The following is a 22,195-nucleotide window of genomic DNA, read 5'->3' as shown; positions in this document are numbered from 1 at the left end:
TGGAGACGGAATTTCAAGCAGTACAACATTTAGTGGCAACAACAAAACGTGAGACATTTGTTGTTTTTATGTTTATTTATTGTTTTTATGTTCAGTCTCAACTGTTACGAAGTTGATGTGCAGTTAATAAGTGCAATAAATATTTATACTGGAAAAGAAAATCGTGAGAGAATCGTGATCTCAATTCTAAGCCAAAAAATCGTGATTCTCATTTTATGCAAAATCGTGCAGCCCTAGGACACACCCACCATCACCCACGGAGACGGGCAGGAAGTAGACGAGTGGGGTCCTGCAGCAGAGCACAGGGTGGGTGGTTTTTGTTTTTTTAGAAAGAGCATGTCGTCCATTTTAGAGGACACAGCCTCGCCAAGTGTCCGATTTAGAATTAAAGCATTTGACAGTATTAGCTTATCCCCCCTCCGCACCCTTGAAAGTCTGCGGTGACCCAGGGATGTGTAAAACGGGGTGGCCAAATGAATTGCTCGGGCACTCGAGCTCTTCGAGCCATTACGGCGAAGAGCTGCCCTACCTGTGTCGAGTCAGCAGTCCCGCTCAGTCTATCCGTCTAATGGACAGCGCAGGAATTTAATTAGCAGGAAGCCGCAGAGCGGGCTGGGAAGGGGGGGGGGGCAGCAGCACAGGGAGAGTGTGTGTGACAGTGTGTGTGTCAGAGAGTGTGTGTGAGAGAAAGTGTGTGTGTGAGGCCATTGAGCGGTCGACTCCTGCTGTCATCCTCTGGAAACCCTGTCCATCAGCAGGACGTTCTATGCTGGTTTGTCCTTCGGGGGGGGGGTCAGTTTATCTCAGGTGATCTCACTTCCTGTCAGGACTCAGGCTCACTACCTCCAAATGCCATCTCGAACCACGTATTAAAAATGATATCTATATATCAATCCGCTCACCCATCCATCCACCCTGTGCTGGTGTCTGGTCAGGTTATGTTTTGCACCTCCTCCTGGGGCAGCAGATTAAGTAAAGCTAGTCTGGATCGATCTCTCGGGGCCCTCATCAGTTCCCAGGAGAAACCTTTAATTGAAGGAAACCTCTAACCCACCCGAGCCCCACGTCCCGTCTCTGAAGATGTTTTCGTTCCTGCACCGCAGCTCTGAAATTCTCTGGATATGCAACCGCTGTGATGTTGTTTTGAGCCAATAGGTGAAGAGCACAGCCTCCTGCATGGTCCGTCCAGGCAGCTCTGTCACCTTCGCCTCAGCAGTGAAGCAGACTGCTTCCTGTGCGAGGAAAAAAAAATATTCCAGTCTGCGGACACCGTCCAAAAGTCATGAGTGAAACCTGAGCCCAAAGGAGACTCGTCTCAGCTTCCTCAATTCTCAACCTCGTTCCTTCCCTCAGCACCAGGAGGAGGTCGGGGGGATGGTGGGGTCAGAGGACACCTGAGACTGGTGTAGTTAATCATACCTCGTACCCACCTCGCTGCGCAAACCGTCGTAAAACGGTGCTCATACGAGTGTCCTCATTAGGAGAAGGGCCCGTGTTTGTGTGTAATTATGAGACAATTTGTTTCTGGTCATTTTAAAGAGCAATGACGGTTTATTTTCCGTCCAGGCTTAGGTTAGTCTGAAACTGTGTTTTGATCAAAAATTTCCGAGCCAAATTAAGTGAAAGTACGCAGACACATAAGAAGAGAAACTTTAAACTGCATGTCTGAATAATTTCCCTTTAAAACTGTGAGTCAGGAAACTGGATTTGGTGAGGATTATTATTTATTTGGAGCACTAAATCTGAGGAAAACCAGGTTAAGCACAGGGAAACCTGTGCCTAACCTGTTTAAAGTAGGAGACACCTGGCAGGTGCCCTATAGCACACCTGTGGCAGGCAAAGCTTCATCAGGTGAGCGTTGTTTAATACAGAACGCAAATTGAAACCACAGCAAACTGAAGTCACACTTCCTGTTCCGCAGCCCCCAAAGACATAAAAAAAGAGGTGAACTTGTGGCTCTACGCCTCCTCCCTGCTCCTTATCTGTCTGCATTCAGAGCTGCGCCTCCTTGCTCAGCGGCCGCTTTGTAATTGGATTGTGCCAAAATTCAGAGATGAGAAGCAAGAACGGCGAACGGGTGAAGAGAAAGCGATGAGGGCGGCGGAGAGTTTCAAAGTGTGGGAGAACCCCGGGTGAGGGAGGGGTGGATTTCACCAATTAGCTCGGTCACCAGGCCCCACGTTCCCAGACACTCTCACCACCTAATCAAGTGGAGCTTTTGTCTCGTCTCTGAAAACTGTTTTCTGCTCTGAGTGCGAGAATAAAACGGAGGCCCCGCCGAGGCCGTCCGAGCGTGGATGGGTGGTGGTGGGGGGGTGTCACAGAATGACGCTAACGAGCCGACGACCTGGGCGATCGCACACACACACACACACACACAAAAGGAGGTGGTATCCATTACTGAGGAGCAGGACACAACATCTACATTACACTGGCTTTATTGTAACACAACATCAGAAAACATGGACAGCCTGAATGATCACAGGCTCAAATTATTCATTAACCCTTTCCCGGTGAGTAAACGTGAGCTGCCGCTGCTGTGAGGAGGCAGCCGAGCGAGGCGCGCTCACATCCCCCGGCGTTTCACATGACGGGGTTCGGGGTTAGAGCTGCTCTCACGCGGACCCCTTTACAAGGTCATACCGACTGTCTCAGAATAACGAGAAACGTCCACGAGGCAGTGCTCAGTGTGCAGCTCAAACACACCCTCCGTTAGTGTGGTGACCCGGGCGTGCACAGAGGTCGACAGGGGGTTCGGGGTCTGTACCTGTGCCCTCCTCCCTACGGACTCAGGCTTGATCTGCACATTCACACTATACTAGATCACACCTGAGATCACAGATCCATCTACAGGCAGCAAACTTCACCCTCACTTCACATGTTATAAGATCGGGGTCACACACTGAAATCTGTGAAGCCGCCTTTATTCACCCCCAACAACCGTCCGCACCGCCCCAGTAGCTCAGAGCGGCTCACAGCGACTGACGGCACAAATAGTTCAATAATTCAGTTATCGGCTCCCCAACCTCCACTAATCCTTCACATGTCAATAATTAAAAATGAACGCGCGCATACACACACACACACACAGACACACACTCTCTCGAAGAGCAGAGGAACGAAAGGAAAAGCTTCCACAGAAGCAGCTCTTTGTGTGTTTCACTCATGGACTCGGGCCAAAGAGCTCGACCTGCAGTCTGACAGAGGCTCACTCTATCGCTCTCGCTCTCTAACACGTGACCAACCCAACGAAGACTCCTCAGCCGGCAGCTCCCCTTCCTCTCACTGCTGCACCTTTTCTCACTCTCATTTTGGAAGTAAGATTTCTTCTTTCTCGTGTGTGTGTGTGTGGTGGCGTGGGGGGGCTCACCTCTCTCTCTCAATTTTTCAACAAAAACAAAACAAAACAAAAAAACCCCTGAAAGGTCTGCACAGCTCTCACGTTTAGGCGTCTGGGCCTCACGCAGAGCCGCTGAATATTCACGGAATCGTTCATCCTCAGATTCTCATCAGAGAGAAACAGCGAGCCCCGTTTTAAAAGCATGACGGCTAATCCCACTGAAATCTGCCAAAAACCCACAGTCTCAAAATCACTGTTATTACAAGGGACGTCCCCACCCAGTTATTACTAACGTTTATTAATAATGATATTTATATTATATTGATATATTAATAATGATATCTAACATTTCTGACAGCTATCAGCAAAACATTCAGACTGAAATGAGCTTTCAGTTCAATTCAATCTTATTTATATATTGTTCCAAACCACAACAGCGATCGCCTCGATGTTTATCTAGTAGAGACCCGACAATCAGACGAGCTGCTGAGAGCGAGCACAGACAAAGGTATATCGCATTTTTAAAAAGTTACAAAAATATTATTATTTTATATTATTCATAATTAAATTTTTTTTTGATGTAACACAGATTTTTTCCCAAAAACCTAAATTATTCATTAATATATTTCTCTAATAACTCATAAATAAAATAGGAAGGTTTTAAAAAAATATAAAACCTTATAAAACATTATTAAATGATTTTACCTTTTAAAATTATCAGTAAAATATTAATTACAAAATACATACTTGTTCGTATTTGTATAAAAGTAGACCACAAATATTAATTTACAATCAAAAATTAGCATCTGAGAAAAGTGTGAATTAATTTGAAAACATCTCCTTATTCCAATAAAATTAATCACTGCAACAATAATAAATAAATTCTTCTAATGATCAGTTTATAAAAACATACATTTGTAATATGTTTTATAATATTTTAAAAACTGTTAACTAATAGTAATTATTACTGCAACATGTGATTTAAATCGAAAACATTAATTCTACAAAAAAAATTTATTTTAACAGGATGTGTGTCAAAAAAAATGTTTTGAAACTGATTTTATGTAAAAAAAAATAAATTCCCAAATATTGGACGTCTGTGTTTCTCTTGTTTCTTGCTGACAGTAAAACTAAAACGTAGAAAGAAGAAGAAGACGTGGTGTCGCTCTGACCCTCTTCTTCTTCTTCTCCTCCTTCCTGTATTTTTCAGCAGCCATACGGCGCTCTGGAGTTTCTCTCCTTCCACCATCTGTGGAGAGTTTCCCTGCAGACGCTCACAGCTGTCCTGGTTCACGTCGACGCTGGCTTCACACACAATGGGATTGTGTGTGTGTGTGTGTGTGTGTGTGGGAGGGTTTGTGGGGGTTTTTTTGGCATGAAACTCTCCCTCAGCCTTTCACGATGGGAGGACACACACACTCACTCACACACACACACACACACATGCGCGCAGAAACTTTGTTCACAGATTTAGTAGATTCAGGATCATGTTCAGGGGTCAAAGGTGAAGCTGGGCTGGGTTTTGGGGCTGCCATGATCTCACATGTCGTCTGTTTTTACTTCCTGTCTGTGCAGGAAACACAGAAATATCAATGAAGATCAAAGCTGGCCCGGTTTTAAACACGGGATGATCCATGCACACACACACTCACCGTGTTTTGTTTTTTTTTTTTGCATGATTCACGGTTCACAATCAGCCCTCCTCCTCTGAAACAAGCCGTTTCAGCTCCTTTGATATCCGATGGCTGGATTGTTATTTGCAGAATGATTGTGAAAATATTTAAAAATAGTATCTGTAAAATATTCATTTGTTGTAGAAAATGTAAACTGGTGATGTATCTAATTCTGATTTTAAGTCTGAGCCAACAGCTGCCTAAACTGTGTAAAATATATTTAAAATGATCTGAAATTATATTCTTGTAACGGTAATTAAATCCACAAAATTAAAAATCGTAAAGATTTTTTTTTTTAAATTATTATAATAATTATATTTATATTTTCATTCTTAAAACCCCAATTAAACAATAGAAATACTAAAATATGCTTGAAAAAAAAAATGAGCAGAAAAGCTTCAAATTAAACATCACCAAAAATAATTTGGTGTTTTTCTTTTTCTCCTGTTATCTCTGCTCCGAAGCAAGACACCAGTACAGTACACCTGCCTACATTCCCCATCTTGCACCTGGAATGCTGGCATTGACTGAGAACCTTTGACCTCGAGTAAGCCTGACTTTTCCCGCTGCCGTGTTTGTCGTCGTTTCTCTGGCAGGAAGTTGATTTTCTTCTTGCAGAAATTTCTCAGCTTGAATTTTTTCCTGTGAAGCTTTGAACAAAAACGCTGAACAGCAGCCAGACTCCATGTTGGCACGGAGTCTGGACCGCCGAGGGAGGGGGGCCTTTGCCAAGGGGTCCCTGTTGCTATGGACTCCCACCCCCTCTCCCTGCAGCCCGTCAGCCCCTCCACGGGTGGAGGAGTGAGGTGGGGGTGTTAGTAAAAGACACAAATCACGGCCGGCAGAGCAGCCACATTCCTGCAGGATGACCTCCGCAGAAAGACAGCTGAGCTGACCTTTAGAGGACCGGGAGAGGAGGAGGAGGAGAGGAATGTTCCTGAGAGGGAAGAGGAAGAGCAGGAGGAGAAGAAGAGGAGAAACAATGGAGACAGACGCTCTGTGACAGAAGGATTTACAGAGAAGGGTCCTGCTTCTTTAACTTCTTCCTCTCCCTCCTTCTGTCTCTGACCTCCTCTACCTCCATTTGCTCCTTCCTGCTCCTCCCCTCGTCTCCTCTTTTTATGCATATCGCATGTCCATCTCCTGTACATAAGTCAAGAACGGAACCAGTGACATCACACTGGTTTATGGACAGTGTACTGTAGGGCCTTTGCCTAAAAATATAAGTCTCCCTGAGGGGAGTGTTGTTGTGATTTATCGCCATAAAAATAAAGCTGAACTGAATGTCTTTATTTTGATCCTCCTGTCAGCTGATTGGGCGGTACCTGTGCTGAATTATTACTTCTATAGGTTTATCATTTCTAATCTGCTCTTTGTGCTTTTAATCTCTAATCTAACCTCACTGGTAACCAGCCTCATGGAGGAGGAAGAAGAGTTCAGGTCCTGCACATTCCAGTTCAGGTACCAGAAACGAACACAGCAGGAGGCGGAGAGCGGTGTGTGTGCGCGTGTGTGTGGCGCTGTGAGATCACAAACATGTTGCAGGCTGGAATATCAGTAGAGAGCGCAGCGTTGACACTACAATTTAAACCGGATTACCTGACTTTATAGAGGGATCAGCTGATGTCTGCTTCGCCGCATGGGGGAGGAGGGGGGAGGAGCAAACAGCTCACAGCCTAAAAACTGTTCACGTTTCCACGCCATGAAACATTTAAGCACTGTTTTATACCAAACTTTAGATCTACTGATTGTCCTCCTCATCATCGTCATCATCATCATTGTGTATACATGGTACTGTACAAAACACCAAAACACCAGATGAATGAAAAAACAGTTTTTTTTAAAAAGATCAGTCCAGATGATCACTGATTTTATTCACTGGGGTCAGTATCCTGTGCAAGGAAGCCAGAGCATGACCTGCTCGTCCTCCAGCCACCGCATGTCAGACACGACTGTAAACACAAAAGCTTCATACTAAACAAATAAAAGAGCTGCTGTTAAAAGCCACAGATTTTTAATATTTAACTCAAACCAAGTTTATTAATTACTAAAATAAGAATAATGAAATGTCTTGATGCATGCTCAATCATCCAGGTAAGTAAATGCCAAAAGGTTGAAAACCCATAGTGATCCTGTGTGTGTCAGGAACAGTTGAGACACATTTTTTCTAAACACTGCACCTCCCTGGCTTTTAAATCCCAAAACACGCTGCACCAAAAATTGGTCCACCCCAAGGATTGGGTCCCCCGACACAGAGTAATATAGTGCACGCTGTTAAGTGCCAGGAGGATTGCCATGATTTATACATCGGGAAAACCAAACAACCTCTGGCGAAGTGGATGGCACAACGCAGAAGAGCCACCTCGTCAAGCCAGGACTCCACAGTCCCCCACCTACAGGCCAGTGGACACTCTTTCATTGATGAGGATGTACACATCCTGGACAGGGAGGAACGCTGGCTTCAGTGCGAAGTCAAGGAGGCCATTTATGTGAAAAGGGAAAGACCATCTCTGAATCGAGGAGGGGGCCTAAGGGTACATCTTTCGCCATCTTACAATGCAGCCGTACCCTCTCTGTGAATGGCACTCATGGCCATTGATCAGTGGTCTTTGATCAATGATCAATGGGCTTTGATCAGTGATTGTTGATCAATGGTCATGACAATTTGCATATTTATGATCTGTCCTCACAACCCATTGTTCATTCAGTGGGTTGGTTTCAGTTATGTACTGTTTATAAGGTTGAGGAAACCTGCAGTCAGCTAAGACTGAAGAAGGCACGAGTGACAAAATGTTTCTCCCTTTCAAAAGGCTATGACCAGATGAACAGAATCAACCTTTTGGGACGAACAATAAAAATAATCTTGATTGTGGTTGTTCCAGTAATCACTCAGGATTCAAGTAAATATGCTCTGAGCACGCTCAGTAGGGGCGATTTCTCATATTTCCATATTCAAGGCAGTAAACATGAAGTCGTCTCCTTTTGCAGATTAAACTACGACACAAGACGAAGGCTCCCTGGGTCCACGCGGTGATGCCGTTTTTAAAGCTTCTCGTAACTTTCTGTATGTAACTTTCAGGAAACAGTTTGTTCTTCTTCCCAGAGTGTTTTTATGAATGAGCCCCGCTCGCTGTGTGTGTGTGTGACACAGCAGTCACAGATGTGGATGCTGGGTGAGGGTTCGAAGTGTGTGTTGCTTGGTTGGCGGTGGGTCGGGGGTGTTTCCTGCGGTCACAATGTGTACTTCAGGAACCACATCAGAGCGTGTGGTTTTATGGCGCGCTAGCCTTAAATGGCTCCATATGAAGAGCGCAGAGCAGCCGCAGGAAGAGAAGGAGGAGAAGAAGAGGAAACATAAAGTATATGTAAGAGGAGACACACAGAAAGTCTCCAGATTCAGTTTTCCTCAGCGCAAAGTAAACACACACACACACACACACACACACACACACACACACACACACACACACACACACCCTAAATGGAGACAGAAATGTGCTGAGAGAGCCATGCCCTCGCATTAAAGGTTATTCTGCTTTATTTCAGTAGCTATGTGTCTGCAGTCAGACGGACTCTGAACACGTCCACCCCACTTCAGACAAAACGCTCCGATTCTGACTCGAAGGAAGCAAAGCAGACACACATTAGCCACCTGGAATGGACGTAATCACAGGAGTATTCATCTGCCAGTCCTCCACGTGTAAGGTGGATTTACTGGAAGCAGGATGACGCACGGAAGAACGAGGCAGAGAGCTGTCAAGAGGGAAATGCCACCACACAGAGCGAGCAACAGACGCCTGCTTTAATACGGCGTCCACAGCACCACCTACGGCGAAAGAGGACGGTGATGACGTCAGCTTCAAGTCTCCAGTCTTCTCCTGATCTGTGTCTCGCTGAAGCATCATCCTTCAAGGCTGAAACACGAAGGGATCAGGACAAAGAGTGCGATTTCAATGTCTTTACAAAAATCAGAAACCGTTCAGATCAAACACGCTCTTGAGGTTTGACGGCGGCGTCTGTAAGCTTGGACTTTAAATAAAGTTCTGGGGGTTCTGAACAACTCCTGTGTGTGTGTGTGTGTGTGTGTGTGTGTGTGTGTGTGTGTGTGTGTGTGTGTGTGTGTGTGTGTGTGTGGTTAAACTAAGATGGCGTCCGGTGTGTGGCGTAGACTGGGGCTGCTCAGACCTGTGGTAACGAGTTCAGAGACGAAGCTCCAAATCTCTTTAAGAGCTCAGGAGGACTGAGGAAGTGGGTCACACATTTTCACACACACACACTCTCTTTCTGTTTACTTATTCTGAGCCCTGCGGGGCCGTTTAAGGTGACGGCGAGCGGAATATCTGACCCTCCTCATTTTGTACTACCCGGCGGCTCGTTATTTTGCCGACACACAAAAATCCTCCTAAGAAGCACGAGGTGACCAATCACCGAAGAGACAAGAATAAAGTCTGCGCTTGGCACAAACTGACCGAAAACATCAGAAAAAACCCAGCATCAGCTGATCATGTTCTTAAAACAGGTGTGACACATGCTCAGTTATTGCATCCAATATGGCCGTCAGCGCCGGGTGGGCAGAGCTGTGGGGTTAATGATTATTGCATGAACAGACGTGTTTGTGATGCAGTGGAGGTTAGGGCGATAAAGCCAATAAAATCCTGTCAGGTTTCAGGTGGATGACCCTGCCCAGGTCTGATGCTGACTCTGGAGCATTGTGCTGCAGATGAAGGGCGGCGCCGTCTGAGGCGCTGGCAGCGGTTTGCCGCAGAGCCTCGAGCATTACTGTGACAGTCCTTCTATCAGACTTTTATGATTCCATCTCTCTAATTGTGTTTAATCGCCTTTACTGCTCACATAAATATTATCCATCTGTAATAACTGTTAACGCCGTTATTCCCGCCTGCGACAGCTCTAAATCTCACAAACAGCTGCTCTCGACCTTTTTTCACCTTCTGTCCCGCACGCCGCCCCCCTCCAAACCACCCCCTAGCTCCATGTGCGCTCAACTGGCTGCTAATGAGGGGCTGACATGTTTATCCTGGAGGTCAAACGGCCCAATGATGGAGGTCACGACCCCGACGTGCTGACCTCTGACCTGCCAGCACGTGTCGATCCTTCCTGTGTTTGTAACACCCGCTGCTGCCACCGCTGCCAGCGAGCTCACACATCAGAGGGGTGGGGGGAGGGGTCTATGTGACCTCTGACCTCCCAAAAGTTGCATAAGTTTGCGTGTGTCTGTTCTGTGTGTACACAGCGAGCCGAAGACCGTTAATTTGAAAAGCTCCACTTGTTGAGGAGCTTCCTGGGCTCATCTTTAATGGTTCAGTTATAGTTGAGACTTTTTAAAAGGTCTCTGCTGTAACTGCCCAGGGATGCTTCGGCATGTAGCCAGGAATCAAACCGCCAACCTTTCCGTGAGCTGACGACCTGCTGTAGCTCCACCGTCTCATTTTCCCGATGTGTTCCAGGCTTGAACATCTGGGACGTTTAATAACAATCCAGATCCTGCAGTGCGGCTTTAGCAGTCTGCTGATATTGAGTCCAGTGGGTCGTCTGTACCGTGAGGACCAGACTGCTAATAAAATCAATACATCCAAATAATCACTCAATTAGAATTTATTAGTAAAATAAACTGATCAGAATGATGTCTTTCACTGACTGTCCCTGCTGTGATGGGAGCTCAGTGTGAGTCTTTCCTCCTTTCCCTGCTCCGAGTGCGCCTCCTCGCACACCGAGTGGAGCAGAAAGAATCCATCGTGTTACTGTAGTGATGCACACGAGCGTCCCAGACCGTGCTGCACCGAGCGCAGGTGTCAGCGACATTTTACAGTCGAGTAGACGACAGTTACACCACAAACAGGCGTGAAACCTGTCCACACTGCTGACTACTTCCTGTTAGCTGTGCTTGCTCTAATTAGGGTGGCGTGAGTGGACACAGGCAGCGAGCAAGTGGCTTTCAGAGTCCGGACTGGACCAAAACCTGGAGACCTGTGTGAGTCTAAGGCTGCAAGTTTAAAGTGGATATAAGCAAAGGTTGTCATGTGATAACTGACTGCAGCCAACCAATCGCTTGCACCTCCAGGCTGCTAACACAGGAGACACTGAGCGGACGCGCGCAGAGGAGGCCTCCTGCCAGCAGCAGGTGGAGGTGAAGGTGGAGTTCAACTGGACGTTCAACTCTCGTCTCTTTGAAGTCTCTGCTGCGCCGCACTCTGAGGATTAAGGAAGAAATGGTTTGGCGCACGCTGCTGTTTCTACGGGCAACAATGTTGGCCCCCACCCCAAGTCAGCGTGACGGGGATGAATTTAATTACCCACTCGGGCTGCCCCGACAGACCCCACCTCCGGCCCCACGAGCCACGAGGTCAGCCCGCCTTCATACAGCTTTTAATCGATGCCGTCGCTCCAAAAAAGCTTGGTCGTCTTAAACAAGAGGCCGGGCGAATTCAAGGATTCAAAGCCCTCACAGCTCTGCGTGGTGAAAGTTTTTCAAAATAAAAGCTAAATTTAGATGATTTTGAAGAGCTGCCACTGTTCTCGCCGCAAATGATCCCCCTCTGTGTTTGTGACGGTGGCGAGCGGCTGCTCCGCTCAAACAAAAACCTCACTGATGGTTTCATGCTCGCTGCCAAGAATCAGAGCCTTTCCCCTCAAAATAAAACCGCGACCGCAGCCGCCTCCAGACTCAAGGAGGCTCAGTGTGAAGCTGCACAGCTGATCAGCGAGCGCACAGTGGAAACATACACAGGCGAGGCGATGTGGACGGAGGTGTGGAGAATGGGCGCTCTCTCTGGGCTCACAGAGGCTTCAGTCTGAGAGAGGAAATGATTGTAATTAAGCTTCAGGGATGGAGATCTTTCAGAGCACTCGGCTCGGGCCGTTTGTGCACGATGACGGATCACAGCTGAGAGCTTACCGCCACAAAAACACGAGACTGAGGCAAAACCTGCCAAAACAACTGTTTCTACTGATGTCTGCCTCAAAAAATCCACTTCAAGTCCCGAAAACAAAAGAAAGAAGGGAGGAAAGAATTCATCCAGTCACAACTTTAACCAGGAAATCAGAGTCAAGGAAATTAGGATTTTAAAGCTGACTTTTTCTCCTTTTCTCCTAAATGCACCTGCAGTTCAAACTGTGTTTCAGCCACCGAACGTAAAAACTGAACTCTGAAATTCACCAGAATTTAACCTGACCTGAGAAATGTTTGGCTGGAAACGGCTGTTTTCACTCAGGCTCTGAGGCCTCTGGAAATCAATCCGCTGCTGGAGGAATCTGAAAGTGGGCCTGGCGGATAAATCTGTACTCAGGAGCTCCAACAAACTTAGAACAAGCTCGGTGCCAAATATTCAAACCGGCTGCCAAACATCTCCTCTGCGTGCCTCTGCCACCGCTCGCTGCTGCTCTCTAGAATATTCCAGCCAGCCAAATTATTTTCCCGTAGAATCAGTCGGAAATCGGGAACGTGCTGAGCAATCGCTCCGGAGATAATTGTGTTTTTTTCTGTGCCAGCTTCACCCCAAAAGCACGCCGAGCTGCTCTGCTCACGCCGGCGTCTCCGAGTTTCCTTTCACTTGTGCTTTGGTGACGAAAAGACGAGTGTCTGCAGGAGATAACACGCTGATCTGCTTTAAAACTGAGAGCAGGGTGTGCTTTCATCCCCAGACAAACAGAGCAAATTCTATCAGCTCACAACTAAACAATCTCATATTTAAACCTCTCAGGAATGCAAACAGAGCAGATGTCATACCGCAAACTGTGCACAAAGCACAAAATGTAATATCTGTGCATTCAAGGCTGGAAAACTCTGATATTTGTTAGGTCGTGTCACCAAGTGGAAGGGAAATGGACTCCCAATGTGTGGTTAACGTTGTGAAAGGGACTTACTTTAGCTTTAGTCCTAAACTAAGACGAGACTGAAATTTTAACAGCAGCACTCAGGAGACTAACCGTGGTCTCCTGAGTGAAAGTCCTCAGATATAACACCACCAATCGGCTCTCTGGGTTTACATCATGCATCCATAAACAGGAGTGTTCGGGGAAAAAAAAGTCGATACAGAACAGGACTAGGATATTATACAGGAACACCAAATATCTTTTTTTTTTTAAATAAATTAAAATACTACCAACAAGAGGACTCATCTAATGTAAGTTTAGCTAAGCAAACGGAAATCAGCTAAACCTAAAAACAATAACATGACATGCTCAGCTCGACAAAGCTTACAGCTCAGTCACACGAGTAACGATGGGACGGAGACAGATATGTGGTATCAGGTAATCAGTGTTTTCTGAGACACACACTGCATGTAGTTGCCGACTTGACCCCATTAACTGGCTGACTGACTGCAGACTGACTGCAGACTGACTGCAGACTGACTGCAGACTGATTTTCTTGTGGCAACATTTGCAGCCGGTTTTAGTGACACTGTTGGTTTGCTTGACAAGCTTTTTGCAGCAAACTGATGTGAGACATGATTGTCTTCATATATCATTGTCTACCATAAGAGACTGACAAAGTTTAACTTTGAGGACATTTGAAAAAAGGTGATAAATAAAAAGTAAATGTAATACTGTAATACTCTGTGTATTACAACATGTTAAAAGTAGTACTAATATCACAGTAATATCTAGTGTCATGAGTGAAATATTGTGATAATATCATTCTGTGGGGTGATTCTACCTTTAGCCATAAAGTAAAAGCTCACCTACGATTGTCGCTAATCAGCTGCAGCCTGCCTGCAAGTCGCTTAGAAACCCACCTACACGTGATGTTGGAATAATCGGAAACATAAATTTCCAACTGGGGAAATCCATATAAATCTGCTCAAAATGAAACAACAACTTAAAATAAAAGTGTTACTGCTGCAGAGAGATCCCAGAGCAGATACCACCCAACCGCCGCAAGGCGTGCCCTCTGAAACGTGTGCTGGGCCTGCACAGCTGGGGCACATTTAGCTGTGAGACTAGGCTGTTTCATCAAAGAACAGCTTCCAGAGATGCATTTATTAATCAGCTAAAGGCTTCCTTCAACAAACAAGTTCATCTTTGAAAGCTGTGAGAGTCGGACCAAAGCAGCGATCAGGTGGGCTAAGCCAAAAATAGCACAGCATTAACGCTCCGAGTGCAGACAGGAAATCCGCCGTCCCATGTGGATCCATGTGAAGGGACTCGAGGACAAGCTAGCTACCTGCAAAGTCTGTCATCTCTCCAAGTTTTTCCCACAATAAAACCATGTAAATTTCATTTCACAGAGATCATTTCTGACTTCCACTAAAGGAAGACCACTGCAGTGAAACTGCTAGGTGTCGGCAGCTAAATGCAGTTTAACTTACATGACAGACACGTTCTTTCTTCATTGACCAAACTGATGCTGCCACAGAAATACCAAACATGTCCACAGCAAACTCAGAGAAACCAGCATCCAGCACCTGAAGTGATCTGATGATCCGCCAGCAGGACCGCCATTTTCTCGCAGCATCTCTCTCTCACAAACACACACACACATCAGCAGCAGGAGAGGCGGGGCTTACCTGCATGCACGAAGTAGGCCAGGTAGAGATCCAGCTCCTTGACTGAAACTCCAATGTGATGCGGCTGCACGCACAGGCTGGGGTTCGAACACTGAGGAGACTTTACCAGCCTCTCCCCGTCAGTACTTTCGAGGGGAATCCCTTTGAATAAAATCACCATGACCAGGTCCAGCCGCCACACTTTGTCCGCCTGGCGCAGGCAGTCGATCCTCCTCATCTTGCCCTTCTGGTCGGGGTTGGACAGCACGCAGCACGGCGCCTTCTTCCCCGTCACCGTCAGCACAAAGTCCTCCCTGAACTCGGGCCGGATGTCCTTGCGCAACTTGGCCAGGAGGCGAGACGCCCACTTCTGTTTGACTTCGGGCTTCTCACTGAGCAGCTCGTCCTTCACGGCGCGCTCCTCCTCCTTGGACATGCGCTTCTCGTGCTTCTTGAAGTACTTCCTCTTACGGGCCTGAAGGTTGAACCATGTGTATGCGAAGGCCCGGACGTGGGGCAGCAGTGCTTCAATAAAAGGATGGAATTCATCCTGCGGGACAGAGATGGGAGACGCGGTGAGCGGCAGGTGACATGTCACGTGGCCACATACAGCATTTAAACATTATAAGAAACATGACGACTGAAGCACCGGCTAATGAGCATGTTACAGACGCAGCTTTAAGTGAAGCTTTTTGTGTTGTGTTTGGGTGACTGTTAAAACTCAGACCTCCAAAAACAAAGCGTCTGTCTCAGCTTCATAATACCGCGAAGGATAATAAGAAATATGCAGGTGTCTGCTGGTTAAAGCAGGAAACAGCCTTTTGCACTGACATCGACCCATCCATCCTCCCTGACCTCCACCCTGAGCCTCCCCTGTCTGTCTGTCGACTCCTTCCTTTTGCTGTCATCCCAAATACTGCAGTAGAGAGCTTCATATAAACGTACTCGCGTCGACCAGAGAGGTTAACAACGGGTTCCCTTCAGCTGGTGTGAATTTAGAAAAATGATTTTATAAAGCAGGACTGGAGATCAATTTAACAAAATTCTCTGAATGTCTCTTTGTGCATTGTTCTAGGACATTTTTCACAAAATTTGGCTTTAACCACCTGCAGTCAAAAAGTCTGCAGGGAGGAATGTAGTGAGGCTGAGGAGCTGTTAAAAACCTCTTAATTATGCGTTTTAAAAATATAACTTTTCAGACGTGAATGTTTGTATTTGGAACATAATCAAGTATCTGCTCCACAGAAAAAAATAATAGAATATTTCTCCAAATTTTAATTTGCAAATCGGGAATGATGGACGGGAATAAGAAAAGAAACAAGAAAACAAGGAAATACTGTAAGAAGTAAAAGTGGAAGGAAAATAAGGAGGAAATTATGGAGGAGGGAATAAACATTTGAAAAGAAAAATCAGAAGAAAAGTAGAAAATTTAAAAGCAGAGTTCAGACTGCAGCTTTAAATTCAAACCTGTCCTCGACTCTGTGACATGAAAAAAAAAACAACACACCGCCGAGCAAGCGGCGGGAAGCCCAGCGCAGGGCAGCGTTCCTGCACGCGCTCCGAGCGCACCGCGAGGGGGATTACAGCTGCATTAAAGGTGCATTATGTGGCTTTTGACTGGTGAGCATAGTGCAGTTAACAAGGTGGGAATATGGTTAGACAGCACGTCGTGGATTAGACCCAATATGGGGCGGGTTACACCTGCTCTGTGCCGGCTTTCTGCGTGCCGACTAAGGAGCTGCAAACCACAGCGCGCAAACACGAGAGGAGGAGGAGGAGGCTCAGCTTGGCCGCCTCAGGTTTCAGGGAGCAAAGCTGCACGAAGCACACGGAGCCCACACCTCCTCCTCCCGTCTGCCAACACAATAAAGATGAGAAAGCCTCCAAAACTCAGAGACCTCTGACGCACAGCGGGCCCAGCTAGGGCTAACCCAGGCTGCAGATGTGGCCACATGTGGTCCGCACTTTGATCTCGGTGAGGTGAGCTGCTCCAGCTCTTTATTTTTAACAGTTGAATTTTATGAAAGATCATTTTTAGACGCAGCTTTCTCAGATCTGTTCGTTTCGTGGTTTCAAATTTTACCTGCTAAAATCTCAGAGCTTCAGTAACGACAGTATCCTGGCTCACAGTCACAAATAGTCAAACATTTTCTCACTCAACCTCCTCAAACACAAGCAACCATCCACCAGGCCAGCAGCAGCCAGTTCAGGGCTGTGATTGGTTCATGAATCCTAGCAAAAACAACTTTTCCTTCCGGACTAAAACACATTCGAGTAAAAAGTGCAAATGTGCTGTGAACGGGGTGAGTGCGTGGCTTCGTCCTCAGACGAGCAGTGGATTCAAACCCAGCGTCTTTGTATTAACGGCGATAATGAGCCCAGGAATAAACAGACGCCGTTTTTAGATTTAAGAAAATCACCGTCAGGTAAAAGTAATCCGAGTACAGGACGTGTGGCTGCTTGACATGTGGCGATGAAATGACTACGGTCACATACTGAACCAAAAAACAAAAACACATGCACCAAACTTTCAGCTTTTAACAAGCACATTTCACCCTCGATGGCCGGGAACCAATCAGGAGTCAACAGGAAGTTAAGGCCGTGACATTTAGATATTATCCCAGAAAACAGGTTTTACTGCAGTTTCTAATTTATTCGTTTTTTTACTGTTTTTTATTAGCATCGAGCTGATTTAAGAGCAGCGTGTGATTAAACTCCACAGGCTGAAAGACTTACTTTATTTACAACACATCAGCTGATTTTTATTATTGTCTGCTATTTACAGTATAAAGGTGTGTGCGGGGCTGGTCAGAGGCAGGGTGGCAGGTTCAGATGTGAGCTGATTAAACAGGTGAAATCAAAGTGTCCAAGAGCACGGATGAAAAACTAACTACTGCTGTGCTGCTTCTCGGCGTTTGGATTCTCGTCTGTGGTGCCGCTCAGAGAAAACCTGTGATTTCACTTTGTTTCCGTCTAAACACAGACGGCTATGAAGGAAAACAGCAGCAACAGCATGGAAGGAGGAAAACATCGTCCCGGGGAAGCAGACGGACAGAAAACGTCTTCATGGAACATTTTTGATTCGGACCAAACCCCTCGGAGGCCCAGAGCACCTCCTCCTCCTCAGCCACGTACTGAAAAAGAAAAAAGCTCTATTCATAGATCAAAGAGGCTCGCACAGATCTCGATACGTGTGAATGCCTCCGACCGGGTGGCATGTGGAGGCCGGCTCACAGCTGTGCGCGAGCCCCACAAACCCGCTTTCTTTCTTCAGAGGCGAGCTGCTTCACAGGAGCTCGAGCTGCGGAGTCCCTGAAAGCTGCAGCGCATTATTATCATCATTGTCCTGAACCGAGTCTGATCCAAGAGTCCACCTGTAGCAGCTCTTTGACTCTCTCCTGCCTCAGTGACAAGCTCCTGTAGCACTGCATGTTTACAAGCAGCCGTCACAGCTGATTTCAGAGCACACACACATGTCTGAGTGAACCAGGATGTCCTGGGGTCTGACCCGATTCTCCTCGAGACCCAGAGACTGTGTGTTTCAGTGCAGCATGCAGGAAACTGTTAATTACATTCATTTTAAAACTGAAAGTTTCCAATATATCTGCACTCATTCAGAGCAGAGTGCTTAGAAAGGAAAAAGTGGGAAGAGTGGAATTGTGACACCCCCCCCAGCCCCTCCGCGCATCATCTCAGTTTAAATCACAATAAATACAACGACTCTTTTCTCCTACAGGAAACCGTCACACTGAACCAACGTCGGCTTCTTGTCTGCAGCTCGAAACTCATTGGTTCCCTCTGCAAACACAAACACGTTTTGTGGGATTTTTTCCAATAAGCAGGATGGAAATCTGGATTTTTGGGCCCTAGTTTCAGCGGGGGATTAATATGTTTGTAGGATCGGTGCACACTGGGTGCTCAACATTAACACTCAAACTGTTTGGTTTCTTAAAAGAAGAGTTGGGGCTGGGCTGCAGGTTCGGGGTTAAATGTATAGAAACCAAAGTTTTCCAGCTGGGAGTCAGAGCTGTGTTAAACCTGGAGCTCGGAGCGCTGCCTCCAAAGAGGAAACTGTATCTCCAGGCTGTGCATCAGAGCACCAGCTGCACGCCTTTTTTTCATACAACACTGCTCGCCCTCCCTTGTCAGAGGCTGAATACAGCACATTGTTTCTGGTTGGAGACGATCCAGGCGAGCGGCTTCGTCTCCAAAGCGCCTCCAGCAGCTCCGCGGCCGACCTGCAGCCGCTCTCCGAGCCCGGCTTTCACCGCAGGACGGCCTTTTGTCTGCAAGCGTCCTCGGGCGCTTATTAGGACGCAGAGCGGCTGCTGGACGGGCGATGTGTTCTCTCTCTCTCTCTCACACACACACACATATACACACACACACATTCCACAGTGGATCTGCAGCTCGCTGGCTCTGGATGTTCGCCGGAGCCACATACCAACATTCCTCACAGCCCAGTGCAACGTTTCAGCTTCCTGAGCCGCTCACACCAGCTCCACCACCGCTTCCTCCACTGCCTCTTCACACTCCGCCCGCTGCAAACAAAATCCCACTTAACAAGTCACTCACTCTCAGATTGAGCCTGAAAACAGGCCGGCATAATCCCTCCTGTTCTCAGGAATGTTTGCAGTCCTCAGACTGAATAATCCTGCGGCACTCCTCGCAGAACTCCTCCCGCTGTGTTTCTGGGGTTTTTAGAGGTTTACTTCAGTCTCTCTGCTGCAAATATTTTAAGCCACAAAACAAAGAAAATTCAGACGTTCAGCGTGTCGGGGAAAATCACCGGCAGGCTGAAGCCAGGCATCGGCGCTCCCCACAGCCTCATGTCCATGTTTGGATGGATTTGAATAAGTGAAACTAGTGCTGAGAGTTAAATCTGTGCACTTTGTTAGTGAGCGTGTTATAAATCAGACTCATTAAAAATCAAACGACACGCTGATCGATTTGTTTGAGCTGCAGGGAATTTTTCAGCTTCCTTGAAACATGAAATTCCCGGGTTGGAGGTAATCTGGGTGCCGTTCCCGCCTCCTGAAGCTTTCTCCTTGTAATTTGACTTTTTTGGTTTGAGTTGATTTGTGCTGAAGCGGCCAGCTGTGCTGCAGCTCAGCGCTGAATGAAAGGCTGCCCAGCCGAAGTGGGCTTCTTTCTTTGCCTCTCTCTCGGCCTTTTTTCCCTGCAAGGGGAGAGCAAGCACGGGCCGAGGCTCGCGTCCCCCCCTGCACCTCGGTGACAGATGTAATGGGCACCGAGTAACAACAACCCTCTGAATCATAGTCATTTAGAGGCGCAATAACCCTAATCCCCCCCACTGCCACACTGAGGGAATTATCGGCCTGTCGTCTAAGGCCCGGCGGAGCTGCCGATGCTCCGCTGCGAGCGCCCGGGGACCGACAGGAAGGTTCTCACCAATCAGAGGGTTCGATCCCCCTCATACAAACTCAAAGACAGCACGTTCCTAATAAACCAGCCACACACATACACTCATACACATACACATTCCTGCTTTATGTTTTGGGGATCTGATTGTGTTGGATCCTCTTGACGCAGGTTTGGGAAAGTCCAGCTGATCGGACCCTTTAACTCTGACTTTACTGATAAACACACAAAAATATTTAGATTTTTATATTTTAAAAACGATCAAAAAAATCTGCTGCTTTTTTGTTTTTATTCTTTTTAAATAATCGATGTGGAACTACGCACAGATCTGAGCTGTTTTTCTTTAAAAGAAGTTTAAACGTTCGTCCGATCGACTGCGGGGAAATATACAAATTTAATCACACCGTAAATGACCAAAACATTTCGTGTGAAGCGCCCTCCCGTGGCCGGTGGGCAAAAACAAGCCATTTACATCACCTCCGAACAAATTTATCCCAAAGAATTATGAAATTTCAGATTCAGACTGAACACAGACAAAACTTTAATAATAATTAATTTTCACATTTAAATTTTGATTTTCCCCTGTTTCTGTCTCTCTCCCTCTCACACACACAGACACACACAGTTGTCAGAATATTTCCCTGAAACAAAAATAAAAAGCTGAATACTGGGATGAATCACACACACACGTTCACACTGAAACATTTTCCTCTGAGCAGGATTTGTAAAAACTGACAGTCTGCTGTTTATTGGTTTTACTGCCCGGTAATCAGATTACATGTAAAGCTGCTGCAGATTCACCCAAAAATAAAACCAGAGTCCGAGAACGAAGGCGACAGGGCAAACACGAGCACGCCTCACGTTCATTCACAGCCACGATCAATAAATCCTCTGATGAAACTGATCATCTAGAACTAAACCTGCGTTTTCTCTGCGCCTCATACACCAGAGCTACTGTTTGGAGCCTGAAACACGTCAAGATAATTCTACTCTCACCTCTGACCCTGAACGCAACCCCGCAAGAGCGAGCGGCTGGCGGCATACAGCCCCGCAGAGCCCCGCACAGCCCCGCGCAGATCGGCGGAGGGACTCAGCGCGCTCAGCCCGGGCACGGAGCCGCGGGCAGAGCCGCCGGAGCTCCAAGCGGCGTGTGCCGCGCGCACAGCCGCGCGCACGGCCACGGACAAAGTGCGTGAAAAGTGCAGAAAGTGTGACTGACCTGCGTGAGGCACAGCGGAGAGTACATGTCCGTCCTCCGTCCGCCGCCCGCGAGCTGCGCTGCGTTTATGAGAGCGGCTGCGCGTGCGCGGGGCTCTTACTGGAACTCCGGCCCCGCGTGTGTGCGTGCGTGCGTGCGCGAGGAGCAGCCGCCGAACTTTGACCCCGCCGTCTCCGCTCCGCAGCCCGACACCATCCCCGGTAACGGCGCCGAGAGCGCGCTCACAGCTCCGCGCGGCCGCGGCGCGAGGCGGCCCCCGGCAGCATGTCCGTCCGCCCTGCGGTGCGCTGTGGCCGGCTTGCGGCGCTGAGGCTGCTCGGTGCGGCGGGCACGCGGAGGGAGCGCGCCCGCTCCGGCCTGAGCTCCGGGACCTCCGGACTGCAGCGTCCGCACGCTCACACCCGCTCCTCGAGCCTCCGCTGCGTGCGTGCGTGCGTGCGCGCGCGGCTGAGCTGCTGGATGCTCCTCGCGTGAACCCGACCACGGACTCACTGATCGGTATCACCGGGACGGGCTGAAAACTTGGAGGCTCACGTGACCGGCGAAAACAGCGCGGGCGGGGGGGCGGGGGCAGTTTGGGTCGGAACTCCGAGCTGCAGCTGCGCAGTTCTGCTCCCTGATTCTGCCCCGGGGTCTGCCCGCACAGGGGGCAGGGGCACGGCACTCAGGGGCCCCGGGCAAAACACACACAATACACACGAATAATGAACACAAAGACACAAAAGTACACAGAAATACACACGAAGACACACAAAGAAATACACAGAAATAATACAAATAAACACAAATAATACACAAACACACAAATAAATACGAACACACACAAATAATAAACACAAAGACACAAGCACACAGAAATAATACAAATAAACACAAATGCACATAAATGAATACAAATACACACAACTAAATACAAATAATATGCAAACACACAAATAAATAGAAATGATACAAACACACAAATACACACAAACAGTACGCACAATTACACAGAAATAATACAAATAAACACAAATAAATACAAGTAAATACAAATAGACACAAATAAAAACAATAAAAATAAAAACAAACTGCTGAA

At 47.3% G+C, this 22,195-nt stretch overlaps 1 protein-coding gene across 1 annotated transcript in view; it reads right to left on the bottom strand.

Moving 5' to 3' along the window:
* Window positions 1–21,652, bottom strand: part of nfia (nuclear factor I/A) — a 133,063-nt gene extending 111,411 nt beyond the window's left edge. The window contains exons 1-2 of the mRNA XM_042221115.1: window positions 21,118–21,652; window positions 14,538–15,066 (exon numbers count right to left, since the gene is read on the bottom strand). Coding sequence (XP_042077049.1) covers window positions 14,538–15,066; window positions 21,118–21,144 — 556 coding nt within the window. The 5' untranslated portion in view covers window positions 21,145–21,652. The remainder of the gene's footprint in view (window positions 1–14,537; window positions 15,067–21,117) is intronic.
* Window positions 21,653–22,195: the final 543 nt, after the last annotated feature.

This window comes from Haplochromis burtoni, unplaced genomic scaffold (genome assembly GCF_018398535.1).
Source record: "Haplochromis burtoni strain Fernald_Lab_line unplaced genomic scaffold, NCSU_Asbu1 Contig_61, whole genome shotgun sequence".
NCBI lineage: Eukaryota > Metazoa > Chordata > Actinopteri > Cichliformes > Cichlidae > Haplochromis > Haplochromis burtoni.
The sequence above is the reverse complement of the archived record's forward strand: the minus strand, read 5'-3'. Positions and strand labels throughout refer to the sequence as shown.